At 35.3% G+C, this 16180-nt stretch overlaps 1 protein-coding gene across 8 annotated transcripts in view; it reads left to right on the top strand.

Moving 5' to 3' along the window:
- Nucleotides 1-16180, top strand: part of ADGRA1 (adhesion G protein-coupled receptor A1) — a 277570-nt gene that overhangs the window by 101228 nt on the left and 160162 nt on the right. For all 8 annotated transcript variants that reach the window (XM_083843221.1, XM_083843222.1, XM_083843218.1 and 5 more), the window contains 3 exons: nt 955-1026; nt 10782-10853; nt 11585-11748. In XM_083843221.1, coding sequence (XP_083699347.1) covers nt 955-1026; nt 10782-10853; nt 11585-11748 — 308 coding nt within the window. The remainder of the gene's footprint in view (nt 1-954; nt 1027-10781; nt 10854-11584; nt 11749-16180) is intronic.

Here is a 16180-nt window from a genome sequence, read left to right as displayed (position 1 = left end):
AGACTACCACTGGTTCTTTAACAAAAATATATTCAGAATGTTCAGATAAATTTTAACATTTTAAAAGATATATAATCACTTAAAATCCTTACATAACTGAAGTTATATAAAAACAATACTTGATAAGAAGGAATATTATAGTCAAAGTTGAAAATCAAACATTTGAAAATTAAACGTTATTTCAGAATACTCCAAGGGCAGTATTTCCATTGTTATCATAAGATAATTGTTTATACCTATTTTTCTCTCCTTTCTAGAAGGATTCTATGCATTTTGTTGTATGTATGAGTTGTACAAAAAGCGTTCATCCACCTTTCTGTAGACAGGAGTTACAGAACATAATGCTTTGCACCATTTGTAGTCTGAGACAGACACAGTATTTGTCTTAGAAGAGTTTGTCAAGTACTTAGCAAGACTGACCTTACTAGCTAAAACTTTAATTGCTCCCTGGTTTATGTGATTTCTTCAGCAAGAAATGATGTTGTCTATGATTTGAGGCATTAGTAAACAGTAAAAATGTCAATCTTGGTTGAATGTTGCATACAATAAAATGCAGAATACATAACATTTTTCATTGGTAAACAAACAGGTGCAAGTAAATTTGATAAGGAAAAATATTTTGAAGATTATTTAGTTGTTACATAAAATCACATTTTAATGCAATTAGTATAAATTGGTGTGTGGTATGTTTAGTTGTGGAATATTGCTTAATAATATTTATTTAAAATTGTGAAAGCTGTTTAATTCAATTATACTACTGAAAAAGGCTTTATTTCTCACTTGTCTCTCTAATACCTTAGGCATTAAAATTAGAGACTCTTAGAGTCTCTAATATAGAGTCTCTAATAACCACTTAGAGTGGTTATGTGGATGTGTATACAAATAACACAGAACTAATGTTTCACCATTATTATTATTATTATTATTATTTATTTATTTATTTATTTATTTCAGGGATCTCTCAAATAACAGAATTGGTTGCCTAACACCAGAAATGTTTGTTGGACTTAACAGTCTTCATAAATTGTGAGTATAATACCATTCTTGTTTTAAACAGGAGAAATCCATACTGTTACATGGCCTACCTGAGTACAGTTGGCAATAAACTTTCATTATATCAAAATTAATTTCATATACTCTTCCTATAAAAACAAAGAGTCTCTTCTGAGCCCATGATTGTAATTACTTGACCTTTTGAGGTTGATATTTCTATTTGTAAATGTAAAATCTATCAGAACTCCAAAGAATTAAATTGAACATATTTCATTTTCACATTGTAAAGAGACTGAATGTGACATTTGTGTTTGCATGTCTTGGAAACAAATAAAGGTCAAGCACAAAAATGATGATTCACAAAGTTGAGATTTACACTGGTTAGAAAATGGATACATTGCTCTTTCTATCCATTAGAGATCAATTAGAATTTTATATATATTTTTTGTTCTTAAAAGTATTACAGAAGAATGTAAGTAAACAGAAAAAAATGTGTATCAATTAAATCTGGAATATCAGGATAGTTCTGATTGCTTCAGAAATATCAAATTAGACTGTCCATTTAAGGTATTGTATTGTGCGTATTTTTTGTCATGGTACTTTCTAAGTCACTAATCTATCACATACAACTGCACCAGAACATGCAATCAATTTGCATATCCATAAACATGTCAGAGAGCATGTGTGATCAATAGATTTTCAGGCTATTATAGAAGGAGCAATCAGAAAAAATAAGATTGTGATAGTATACCCAGGATGTTCAGTTTTAGAGAGAATCAGATGACTTGGAGAAAGGGATAAAATGTGCAATGGACAAGTTTGCTAAAGATATGAAGTTAATCAGAGCATTAGGCTGATTTTTGAGTTAATCAGGGTAAAGGTTGATTTTGAGGAAGGACAGAAGTAATGGACAAGACTCCATGACTTCACAGTAAAAAGGGAGATGAAATTTAGGTAAACATTAAGTGATACAAGGGAGGAAAAAAGACCAACTGTATGTTCTGGGCTAACCATTAAAACTCAGGAAAGATGTTTAGAGATTATAGCGGACGATGCCATGTAAAACATCTGCTCCGTACTTAGTATCACTTAAAAATATATATATAATAATAATAATTAGGCCGTATTATTAAAGGATGTGAGAACAAATCAGAGAACATGCATTCTACTAGACAAAAGCCAAGAACCTACAATTTGAATAACATGGGCAATTCCAGTCTGCACAGCTCAAAAAGATGACCAAAACTAGAAAAGGTTCATAGAAAAAAACCAAAAAGAATTGGTGAGAGCTGTGGCATAGTATAGGGAAGTACTAGGAATAAATAAGTTGGTTGCAAATTTCCTGGATGGGAAAGGGACAATTGAGAGGAAAGGAAGTACGATACAAGACTCTAAAATTCTGAATAACATACAGAGACAAACAGCAACCAATTTTTCATCATCTCTCACAGTACAGAAAATACTGTGAGGCAAATGTGTGTGTGTGGGGGGGATGACGACGACAACTTGTTTTGATTTTATTTTAACAAAAGACAAAGCTGTGGAACATGGAACATTTTGCTGCAGGATGCTGTTAAAATTTTTACATGAATTCAAGGGACTATGGACGTTATAAAATAAAAATCCCTGCAAGGTTACTGAATTTATAGAAGCCCTATCTTGTTCAGGAAAATATTAGGTCTCAAATATTTGGAGGCTGAAAAAATAAATGGAGGAAACAATATTTTGTTATACACTTGTCTCAACAGGATGCATTGACAGGATCCTGGTTTAAAAGGCCAGATCCAGGAGGGCTTTGTATTTTTATCCACATCTACCTTCATTCCTGAATGGGAAATCAATCCTGTACTGTGTCATAGTATGTTACAAATGTCATACTTTATTTCTTCCTCTCCAGTCAGTTTTGGCATTTCCTCGGAAAAACAGGGAAATCTTCTCTTTCTAGAAAGATCTGCCATGAGGTCAAGATGACACTGGGTAAAAAGCCAAAATCTGGCATGCCTTGCTGATCACATTAATGAGAGTAACTATGCCAAATCTTCTCTGATGTAAACAAATGAGAACAGATTATAGGAAAAGCCTTGATAGCAAGTTGATGAATGGGTGGAGACAACCCCTCTTTTACTCAGACATGTTTCCAAAACTTGGCAAGCCCAACTCACCCTTGTGGTTTGCTGGGTTTCCTTTTGTGGTGCACACTGAATGTGACTGTGACTATGAAATCAGACTATCATAGAAGGTGTGTTTAATTCAAACTGCTGAAGCCACCTTATTAAATGGAAGGTGCTTCTAGACACTAGGAGTAACCTCATTAGAAACTGTTCAAATCCCTACTGTCTCAAGAAAACATCTAAAAATTCCATTCATTAATCTTCCAAACTGTATCTTAAAAAACAATTAGAAGTTAAATACAGAATTTCAATCTTGTGATGATAAGGAACAGAAAGTGACTCACGGTGAGTGTACAGCATTTGTTCTGTGACTGTGTTTGGCTGTATTATTGCTTTCCTCTGAAGATCAGGAATGAGTATGGCAGTCTATATCCATATCCTTTGCTTGTAGTAGAGATGTCAGAAAAGGGCATGTATGTCCACTAAAAGCCTGGTAGATTCCAGGCTGAACAGACCTCAGCATTGCTGTTTCCTTTTGTAAAGATTTAGGTATCCCTGCTCATTCTAGTATCCTAACTCAGTCCCTGTCCCAGTGTTTGTAGATTTTTTCTGAGTGTGCAGATCCAAAGTCTCATTAGTTCCCTGTATGTTATCACTAACACTGTGTTTTCTTGCACCTAGTCTTTTTGTGCATCCTAGGTAAATATTTATCTTTTCCTCAATATGGGGCTAGTTTTCATTTCCTAGCAGGTATAGGCTAAGGGCTTTCTTTATTGTTTTCCTCTGTGGCTCTGGTTTATAGCTGAAATTTGAATTATACCCTTCTTAATTGTAATTCTCAGGTGGCATTCTTGTTACACTTTTCACTTTGAATAATATTATTTAATGAGATTACTAGATTTCTCATCATCAAGAGCATTCACCTCTTGTACAAAGTGACTTCCTGGACAGGAGGAAACAGTCAAGTTGTACCAGGGGAAGTTTATATTGGACATTAGGAAGAATTTTTTCACAGAGGGTTTGGTCAAGCATTGGAAAAGGCTTGGAACCCCAGGGAAGGGGTGGAGTCCCCATCCCTGAAGGTATTTAAAAGGTGCAGATGTGGCACTAAGGGATTTATATAGTTTAATGATGGGACTTGGTAGGTCAGGTTAATGGTTGGACTTGATGATCTTGAAGGTCTTTGCTAACTGAGATGGTTCTATTATTCTATGGTTCTCTTAACATTGACCAGTTCTTGGTTTTGTTATTACCAGATTTTATTTTCATGTGTTTACATTTCTGAAACAGAATCATTAGTGAAAGCACTGAATAGTCACAGGATGATTTCTGCAGAACACCAGTAACATCTCACTCCCGTCCCTTCTATACTTCCCATTATTAGCTTGCAGTGTCTTAGAATAAATGCAGTTAGCCTCAGGGTCTTCATTTCTTTCTACATTTTTCTTTACGGATGTTATGTGCGTATGTCAGTGGAAAAAATGATGATTCTGGTAGACCTGTTAGCCTTACCTCACTTGTTTTGATGCAGTTACTGGGTTTTGAAAGAAAGAAAAATAGAAAAAATGTTGGGAAATTGCAAATGGAGGAAAAAATCAAAAGGCTTTTATTGAAGATGTATCATGTAAGCATATGAAAAGATCACGGATTTTCTAGTCAAGGAAAATTATTTATTGATTTTAGTATACATCTAACATGATACTACATAAACAGGAAAAAAATAAATATACTAATGTCTTTTTTGACTGGGACTAGCCTAGAAGGTCTCTAGCTGCCCAGGTATTTTATGGATTTTAACTAGTTCTGCAGTTTACAAGTCATACTGTACGTGGTCTTAGGAAGAAAGATCATTTCTGGAATCTAATGTAAGCTTTTCCCATAAATACATATAATCCAAAAGACCACCATTACTGAACAGATAGACATAGGAGTAATGAGATATACTTAGGCTATGTATAATATTTACTCTTTCTTCACTACTTATTTGTAATAAGAATTGTTTAATATACTAACAAGCCTTGTTTTAGCAGACTTTGCAAAGAGTAAGTTAATTTTTGGTAATCATAATCCCTTTCTGGATTGTTGCTAGCCGTTTCTGCTTATTATAGGATCTCTACTTCTTTGATCTTTTTAAAAATTGAATTCTTATTCATGATTTAAGATTTGGCTATTTATTCCCTTTACCTGTCTCCCAATTTTCTTATTTGGGTTTTAAATTGCCTTTATACAATCGATTACACTATTGAGGTTATCCTGTATTCCAGTACATGTACTTAAATACTTCCTCTCCAGTTACATTATTATTTTTTTATTATTATTTCAAAAGTCTGTCCTTTGGAAGTCAAAGGCCTAATCATAGATAAGTCTAAATTTCCCTTTCATCTCAGATACATCAGTTCATGATTGCTGTATCAAAAGTTATGCTCTTTTATATGGACTGTCCTCCCTACCAAACCAGAGTCAAAAGTAGCATTACTCTTGTTGGGTCAGTGATTATATTGTGAAGAATTGCAGCAGATCAACCAATCTGTTGCAGCAGATTATCATCTCAGTCAAGAGGAACTGATCCTTGCCAGTTGCTCCTCAATCTCAGAAATCTGATTAATGGCATAATGTTGATGATAATTATTTGAGTTGGTAATCTCAGTTTGCCTCTGATGTAAGAACTGGTGATTTTTTGGTGACTTCAGGCTGATGCCACCTGCTACCTTTCTAATACTTTCTAGGTCTTTCCCCACCTTGGAATTTTGTACACAAAAAGCAGAATCAAATTATTATAATGTGTAAAATAGAGTAAGTCACCTTTCTGTTGTTACTGATATCTCTGTATTATGTTTACTTATCATTTCAGGAGTATGCTCTCTGAAAATGGTATGGAGCAGCATTTACTTAATGTAACATCAGTGTATAGAATTGTACTAAGGAAAAGAAGACAAGTCCTTTAAGAATAAACTGGTTTCATAGCCACCAAGTATGGTTTAGATTACTAAAGGAGCACTATAAAGATATATACGTATACTCTAATTTATGCAGTTGTTGACTGTGGTAATTAAAGCTCTCCTGTGCTAATTTAACAGAGATGAAGTACAGAAGGATCTTTGCAGGCTGTTATCAAAACCAGTAGGGAGAGCCGTGAGTCCACTGGAAAGAGCAAAGGACATAAATCTTTATGCACCTTCTGTGAACTACAGAGATGAGTCTGCCTTGTACTCTTTACAAACACAAAATCAGGTGGAACAAAATGCAGTATGCTTGGCCTTGTAAAATCTAAGTCTGATTCAGCTGGAAAATAAAAAATGGCACAAGATCAGCTCTAGGCCTGAACTGACATAAATTTTTAATTAAATAATGTGATAAATATATCTAAACTCAGTAGGGTAAAGGTATGCTTAAATTCTTCACTAAAATGAAGGATGAAACTCGCCTGAACATTCAGGAATAATGTAAGGAGTCTTCAAAGGGCTTGGTGATTTTGTGCAGTCTATTTTGTTCAGGACAGCTGGCTTCTTAAATTTATTTTATATAAAAAATAAAAAAAAATCAGTATTGTTTTGAAAAGATGCACACATACAAAATCAAAAAAAAATCTAAGCTTTTTGATAATGTATGTAGAAAAAGTCTTTTAGTCAGATTATATTCAGGATGTATATTTTAGTGAATAGGAATTGAATTTCAAGTTACTAATGAAATTTAAAATTTCATACAGCTCTGCTCCTGAAATTACTGCAGCCAGTGAGTTGTGATTATGTTCCTTGAGACTGATCTAATTTTTACACCTTCTTGGATTTGATGATTTGTACTTGGAAAATGATTCCAAAATGCTTTCACATCATATGACAGTTGGATTTAACAGTGCATCAGACAGCATAAGGGAAGATTTGTTGTCTTCAAATATATTAGCTTAACTTTTTTGGCTTATATATTACCATTTGGCTGTGTTTATGCTGTGATGAGGTGCACATACTCTAACTAGGAGTGACATAATTGAATGCAACAAATCTTCCAAATTTCCTTTGGCCCCTCAGTGGCCATGTTTCAGTGCTTTGTTCCAGAATGATGTATGCAAATATATTTCTGGTAGGTAACAAGCTGCCATCCTCATTAATTCTGTTTATACCTAATCTAAATATCAAGAGCTGTGGAGTACTGGGGTGGTGCCACTGTACTGATATACCAGATTTCATTTTATTAGTCATTCATGTTAGCCCTTCAGGTTCAGAAATGTTGCAGCCTTAAACCTATTTCAATAGCTACTACTGTATCTTTCTTTTGGAAGTTCAAAACAAGCCTTCCTCTTTATTTCCAGTTGTTTGATTACAGTACATCTGATTTATTTGTCATCCTGTCTCTGAATCATCATCAGCAGTTAACTTTATGATAATATTACACCATAAATTCTCGTGTGACTTTGTAGCTGTCATTGGAGCAAATAATCCCTTTGTATGGTGCCAGAGATAAAGTACAAAACCAGTAACATGGTGAATTGTATGGACCCCATCTCAGTAACACAGTGAAAGCATGCACCAGAACCTGTCCTCTTTCTATTTCTGCTGTAGCTTTTTAGCTCTCGTATCCTAGTCTTTTTGCACAGATGATGAATCTGTCACCCTTGCATTCAGCCTCTGCTTTTTAATACTGCTCATAAAAGTGAAGCATGCTTCGTATTCATATACGCCTGCTTCCACCTGTATTTTGCCTGAAAACAGTCCTTCAAGATACATTTGACTGTTTTATGGTTATGTGTTATTTATATTAAAGCTTCTGGCAGAAGTGTTTTATTAATTTCTGTAAAAACACTAGAGTTTTTGGTATATGAAAAAATAACTGCAGGACCTTGTGCATAAAACTAAAATGGTTTACTTCTGATATAACAGAGAGCACATGTTTCTGTTAATGGAATAAGTTAATGGCATTGTAAGTGTTATCAGCTTTGGAGTGCATTAATTTGTTACATTTGAAATGTTTGGAAACTAGGTGATAGAGATGTTTTTAGAACAAACGTCCTTTTAAATCAAGCTAGAGTGGGGTTTTAAGGTATCTGAAATAGTGGAATTTCACAGAACTGTGGATATGGAGATATTTTAATATAGAATATAAACAGCATGTGAACCAAGAGAACCAAGAATCTGCAGCATGCTGCAGATATCTAGCTCAAAAGTGCTCAGTTATTGGGATGATTTAAGAATGCATCTGAAGATTTAGAGAAGAAGCTATTCCCAGTGCTGGAGATCCAGTCTTCCGTATTGTAACTAGGAGTTTCTTGGTCATATAACTGTATTTCTTTCTGACTTACACAGCCCTGTAAAGCATTTAAAAAGCACTGTGATCCTGGTTTGCTAAATTGCAATAGTAATATGGAAACTTCAAACCAGGTCATTAGCAGAAGAATATGAAAGAATGTGAAAACTGGTTTGTTGGCTTTGTTCCAACTTTAACTCAATTATTCCAGCACTTGGCAAAACCACTGAAGAAAAGGGTTACGTATTTCTCTGTCATGATAAAAAGAAACTACAGATCTGTTAGTAGAACATCCATTTTCAGATTAACAAAAGTCAGTTCTGGCTAGGTATCTCTGTGTGTTTGGTAGGTCCTATGGAAAGTACGTAGATTCAATAGGTGTAGGATGGGCATCATTGGCAGGTGCATAGCTACTATACATCTGCTCAACCCTGATATATCAGCCATGGAAATGATTCCCAGTTTTATCTTGTTTTCTAAAATATTGACCAGACATAAAACTTTGGTCCAACCAGAATTACCAAATTTCAGAGTTGATGTTCTTTTTATTTTGCTGTATGAAGTCTGGTGACCTATTTAAGGGAAAAAAGGGGATTTGCATAAAATTGGAAGTGTTGTCATATTGTAGTGGGGTATGGGATTAAAAAGAAACCTGTGTTTCTCCCACCTGACTGCCATCCATGCAAGGCTAGGCAGATTGCTTTCACTGTCCTTCAGTTCAACGTGATTGTCCTCTGCCAGTAACTGTATACTACTGTAACAGCTTTCATATTAGTAGAGCTTCTTCTGATCTACTTCAGTGTAAATATTATCAGTTTCTGACTTAGCTGTTTTGAGGTCCCGGTTCACTGAGCTGCTGCAGCATATACCTAGTCAGGGCTTATGTCCAATAAGAATCAGTAGATCCATTTAATATGAAGTAAAGAGGCCACCCACACTTCAAGATATATTTGAAAGCCCTTCCATTTCCAAGAGCTTTGCACCACAACTGTATTAAAGGTGCACAGTTAGATAAAATACTTGCAATGACCTCAATTATAGCAACAACTTATTGTCATTCAGTATAATGAGAAATAATTTAACTTAACTTAGCTGAGCCAATTATTTTTTCTGTATTAGCAGAGTTTTGCTTTAGGCTACCATGAAGTTTCAAGTGTTCATTTTCATTTATTTTTTTTTCTTTTTTGATTGGAAAAAAATGCATTTCAAGAATTGTCTAGAATGTGAAAATAAGATTAATTATTGTTTCAAGAAGGCTCCATAACTTTATTGACATAATTTGCAACTTTGCAATGTTTTCTTTTGTTTATGAAGTTATTGATTTGTGTATCTGTAAATGTTTCTGTAGAAAGCATGCTTCATATTTCCGTTTTTCTCTGCTTTATGAAGTTGGTTCACATCTTTTACCTCTTGTTGGAACATTTGTCCTGATCTGAGTTTGGATATTCAGTTTAATGTATGTTCTTTACTTTGTAGTCATAAGTGTAGTAAAATCAGTGATTATAAAAACAAAATTTTCGATGAAAAAGTAATGAATCAATTCTCTTTGGCAGAATAAATTATTTTCTATATGTAACAACAAGTCTCCAGTGAAGAAATATGAAATTTCACCAACAGCTGAAATTTTGTAGCCATCCTTGAATTCAGATATGTAGCTTCAGGCGCTGGATAGAAAGGAATGTATTATCAATATTTCAAAATTACATAGTTCATGCTTTATGAAATGTTAAGCATGTACTGCACTGATTTTTGGTTTACTGATATAGAAAAAGGCAGTATTACTTGATATTAAGCATTTATGTTTTTTTATTGTTAGGACACTGGCACAACAATACTACTAAACTAGGCAATATTAAATTACATTTGTATGCAAGTATTCAGCTTAAACTATTCAAACATCAAGACCAAAAATATAGTAAAATAGTAGTTAAAATGGAAATGTCCTTAAGAATTTAAGGATGGGAAAGATCTGTTTATTTAAAGTCCTTTGCATTAAAACTGTTTAGTCACTTTGAAAACTCATTAGTATTCACATAAATTGCTTGAGTTCTGTGTTATTAAATTAAGATATTTTTATTTCTTTACCTTGCAGTGGCATTCTACATGTACAGTAAAATTATAACATAGGTCTCCCTGACTAATCATTGTATGAATAATTCCATTTAAATTCTAGAATATATTACTTCTATTAAATACGTACTGGTATTCCTGTTTATTAGACAGAGTGAATTGTATGTATACCTGCTGTGAAAATAAAAGGAGTAAAATTTCATGATTTGACTTGATTGTTGTTATTTATGAAAAAGCAATGTACAAATTTAAATACGCATTTATTGTCAAGAAAGCGGATTTTTTTAATTAGCATTTGGAAAATTATACTATATAACAATTTTGTTTTCTTGTACTTGCTGTAACTGACTGTAAATTTCTTTTTTCTAGGAATTTGTCAGGTAATATTTTTTCAAGCCTCATGAATGGACTTTTTTCTGAGCTGCTAGCTCTGAAAGCACTGTAAGTATGATTCTCTACATTCTGAAATAGTCAGGAAAAACATTGCAATAAACGTATCAATGTTGAATATGAATTCAGACAGGATTGTTCCCATGAATGCATTAGAAACATAAAAATATGTTTTGTTATCAATGTCTGTCTCAGTTAGTGCTGACAACTTGACCCTGTTCCTGACAAGTCCAGATTGGCCATCCTGACTGGCATTCCCGTTTTTTTTTTTTTTCCTTTATCATTCCTTTCCATGTTTGCCTTCACTACATCATCTAATAATTCTGAATGCAAGAAAACACTCATGTTAAATACTTTTTCTGGAATTATAATAATGATTCCCAGTTATTTATATTAAATGCACCTCTCTGAGATTTAAAATGTATATTGGGTGTTTCCATGGTTAAGTTTCTACTTAAAGGAGTTGGTTTTTTTATTATTTTTATTTTTTATTTTTTTTTAGTAAGGAAATGTATGTTAAAGTATGACTTTCCACCATCTACTCAAATTTAATTCAGTAATCAGTGATATTGTTCTCTAACCAAAACCAAAATTTTTCCATAATGTCTTGGAAGCCATTAAAATGGGGACAATGTGTATTAATTAATCAGGATATCTTTGTAATTACTTATATGTCTATGTATAGTTGTCTTTAGAGTTAGATAATTTTCATCTAACAGATGTTGAAGTATGTTTTTGAGAAGTGTACGTACACCAGTTGTGATGTTTCTTTGCCTTTCTAGGCATTTCAACACTGATTCACTCATTTGTGACTGTAATCTAAAATGGGTCTTACAATGGGCCAGAAATGCTTCAGTCCGAATCGCAGAGGAAACAGTTTGTGCTTACCCTAGTGCTTTACAAGGACTGTCATTTCGTAACCTGAAGGAAAACCAGCTGATATGTGGTGAGCTGTACTCTCACTTAGTATTAAAAATTGCAATGGAATAGAGAGAAAAGATTTTTTGTTGTTGTTGTTTTGTTTGTTTGTTTAAGTGATGCAAAAAGTTAGTAACTCTGGTTTTCTTGTAGGGACAATGAATTCAGATATATTGCACAGAAAATGCAACTAATATTGAAAGAGAATGGAAAAATTACGGTTTTCTTATTTCATCCAGAACAATACATATATTTAGAGAACACCTTTGTCCAGATTTAAATTCTAAATGCATGTTGCTTAATATATAAATATATCAATATATAATGGTAGCTCTAAGTTGTATATTGCATGAACCTGAGGATTGCTACAGGGATTTAGAGAATGCTCCTTTCAGTTCCTTTCAGCTAAATCTCTGACATAAGTGTCAGATATCATTTTTGTATCTTTCATTTTTATAAACCTGTACTATACACTTTATTCACCCCCAGGACATGGTACTAGGATTTTTACAGTGAGCTTTAGTTAGGCAAATTCTTTATGTGAATCACTTTCTGAGAAACGTTTTCCACCATAGCAAACATGATGGATATGGTATGAGGTAACAAACAAACAAAAAAATGTATGAATGAGTAAAGAAAATTAATCTCTTGCCAAACACTGTATAGCAAAGGACAGACAAAAAACCAGAGATTTTAAAGGTATCATATAGTACAGAGAAAATATCCTTGCCTGAGATTGTGCTGGTGGATTCCATGATCAGAAATATAATTTGACGAATACTTCGTTAATCACAGAAACTTTGACTTTCTTGAATGACAGAAAATTGCTGGGTGGAGACTTTGCTAATGCCATACGGAAACAAAAGGGATGACACACTTTTATTCTGATAACCACAAGAGGAGTTCTGTGTGTTGCTAACACATTTCTAGCAGAAGGGAGATCAGGGTTGACTAGAGTCATAACAAAAAATTTGGTTTTAACAACAACCAATGCTGACCTTTAGAAGTTGGGAGAGATGTTACAGGCTGTAGACCACAAATGGTCCAGCGGCTGAACTGTTAAGGAAGCACAGATACCTGCCTGGATCTTAAGGAATGTGCTCTTGTGAGGGAAAGGGAGAGAAGTTTCCAGTAGTCTGCATTAATGAACATTTCAAAATCAAATATTAATCTCTCAAATATTAAGCTCTCACTTTACAGAGACCCAGCATGGGTATCTAAATAGAGATCCATTTCCCAGCAGGAAAACTCCTCCTGAAAATGGTGGAATGATCAGAAGAATCAATTAAGGACTGTTAATTGGTATTTCCAGGTTGCCAATGAATTTGCCTGCAAATTTTACAGATGAAATGAAACTGAGAGCAGTTTTTCAGAATGTCATACTTGAAATCCAAATAGGACTCCCTTCCACACTTGATACAGAATTTGTAATACCCTTCTAGTTCTTACTGCTATTTATAATGTCCAGAACACTTGACAGGGTTTGTAATGACTGCCAATAACTTGACACTGCTTTTAATATCTGCAGAGAGCTTCCTGTTGATTATATGTGCTGAGCATTCCACTTGCTCTGTACTGCCTGCCACATACTTCACGGTGTTCATATCTGTTGGGCAACTCATGGTTCCCGCAACATTTAGCAATTTCATTTTCAGTAACTTAATTTGAACTTAGGTGTAATGCAAGGCTGTCTGGCACTGAAATAATAACAACTATTGAGAATGTTTTTAGAGTAGTATGTGTTGAAATATGCATAGAGCTAATCAAAAGAAGCATATCTTAAAGAAAATATTAAGAAGTAGTTTAAAAATTGAAGACTTCTGACTGTGAACATCTTCCATACTGTCAGACATTTGTATTTAGAGTTACTGTTCTTCCTTCTACGTGCTAGTTGAGGTCATGAGGTATCATTGTCACAAGATGAGAAAAGAACAGGAGAATGGAAGGGGGAAAAAATAGAAGGAAAATGGCAAAGATCTTCACAGGGTAGATAGGGAATGAACCAAAAAGTCAAAGTATTATGTGAAAGGGAATGGAGAGGAAACTAAATGGTAAAAGAAACCCTTTTACCTACAGCAGAGCGTACAGTTTGCCATGAGCTTTTTACATCTATTTCACATTTTGATGGGATATGAAATCATCTTTCAAATTCCTTCCTGGCAAATCTTTCTCATGCATCTGATAACTTAAGGTAGCCAAAGAAGTCACCCATTCAGCAGTTAGAAAAGTGCTTTTGGGATTTTTATAAAAGTTAATCTAAGTAATGGCATAGTTTGGAATTCATAAGACTTTGCTTCCATATTTCATTAACAGCTTATAAGAGCTATTTAAATCTTCTTTAACAAAAATCACCAGCTCTCAGAAATGTGCGGCTATAAAGCAATTTTTGACAGTGTTGGAAATAAGGCTGAAAAGTAGTTTGATGATAAAAGATAGTTTTGCAGTCTTGTACTTAAATATGAGGGACTGCAGTGAATTCATAACAGTATAGACAGAGTATCTTTCTAAAAAATGATCGTGAAATTGGCTTCATGCAGGGCCTTGTTACTGTTTCTCCATGACTCCAAATAAAACTTACTCAATCTACAGGAGGAAAATTACATTTTCCTGAATACAGTGCTGTAAATTCCGCCTGAGGTCTGATATGTCTGCGATTTTCCCTTGTGGTCTTCATCACCAGAGGTTGATTCTGTAGGCTAAATTCTTCACTGAGTGAAGACTTGTATGAGTTTTTGTCTTAATAGAATTACAAAAGATAGCTCTTAACAAGGGTTTTTAATTATTTACATCGATGAATGAAATACTAGAGTTTAGTTTCTCGGTCTCAGAGCTATATTGATGCTATTGAGCTTCAAGCAGTAAAAGTTCATTTGTTCTGCAAATTACAATTGGCAAGTAATTCTGATGCAGCCTTTTTCTGTTAGAAAACATTGACTCATCAGAACACAGATGTTTGGAAAAGTGTTGACTTCCTGTCTCCCCCAATTAGATTTTATTTAAAGTTTAGAAAATAGATGACAAAATATTGGTAATCTTTAAATAAATGATTTGGCTGAAAATATTGTAAATATTTACTAAATTATACAAAAAATGTTGCGAAGGTCAAAGTATAAAACTCTGTTTTTCTGACATTTTTATAGTGCTTTAAGACATTGGCATTATTTACTTCCCACCAAAATGTATATATATATTTTAATTCTCCACAGAGAAATAAATGTTTCTCATGCAGGTCTCCCATAAAAAACAAAAGTTCCTCCCCAGCTTTCCTGTAGGTCCTCTGTAAGTACTTTAAAGACTATATGGTCTCCCTAGAGCCTTCTCTTTTCCACGCTGAACAACCCCAATTCCCTCAACCTGTCTTCACAGGAGAGGTGCTTCAGCGCTCTGATCATCTTCATGGCCCTCCTCTAGACTTACTCCAACAGGTCCACGTCTTTATTCTGGGGCCACGTCAGGCCCCAGAGCTGAATGCGGCACTCTGGGTATGGTCTCATGGAGTGGAGATGAGGGGGAGAATCACCCCCCTCAATCAGTGCATGTTCTTCATGTATCGTCCTCAGTCAAGACACTTCCAGAGTAAAGAAACAAATATAATTTCAAATGTTAAATAAATTCAGGGGAAAATATGGTGGAAACAGAACTTGGAAAGCACAGAGTAATGGCTAACACATTGCAGCTGAATCATTTTCCTTTCTTTTATTAACATGAATTGGACAGTGTATTGGTTTTATGTGGCGACGGTGGGGGGTTCAGGGGTGGCCTCTTTGAGCAGAGACCAGCCCCACGTCAGATCAGAGCGAGCTCCAGCCAGTTCCAAAAGGGACCTGCTGCTGGCCCAAACTGAGCCAGTGTGTTGGGCCTCTGTGAGAGCAGATTTAAGAAAAGGGGAAAAAAAAGTGCTGCGCAACAGCAGCTGGGAGAGAAGAGTGAGAAACAGTTCTGCAGACACCAAAGTCAGTGAAGAAGTAGGGCAGGAGGTGCTCCAGGTGCCAGAGCAGAAGTTCCCCTGTGACCTGTGGAGAGGCCTCTGGTGGAGTAGGCTGTCCCCCTGCGGCCCGTGGGTCCCACATGGAGCAGATCTCCACGCTGCAGCTCGTGGAGGAGCCCCCGGTGGAGCAGATGGATGTGGCCTGGAGGATTCTGTGGCCCATGGAGAGCCCCAGCAGGAGCAGGACCCGGGCTGGAGCTGCAGCCCGTGGAGAGGAGCCCACGCAGGAGCAGGGGGTCTGGGGGGAGTTGCCACCCGTGGGGGACCCATGTTGAAGCGGTTTGATTCTGATAGATGGACCACGTGTTAGAGATGCGTATTAGAGCAGTTCTTGAAGAGTTGCTGCCTGTGGGAAGCCCACGCAGGATCAGTTTGGGAAGGACGGCATCCCATGGGAGGGACCCCACACTGGAGCAGGGACAAAGAGCGACTGTGAAAGAGTGGTGGAGACAAAGCTTTAGGCACTGACCCA

The sequence above is a fragment of the Anser anser genome (genome assembly GCF_964211835.1).
Source record: "Anser anser genome assembly, chromosome: 7".
NCBI classification, from domain to species: domain Eukaryota; kingdom Metazoa; phylum Chordata; class Aves; order Anseriformes; family Anatidae; genus Anser; species Anser anser.
Note: the sequence above shows the minus strand (reverse complement) of the source record. Positions and strands in the feature narration are given on the sequence as shown.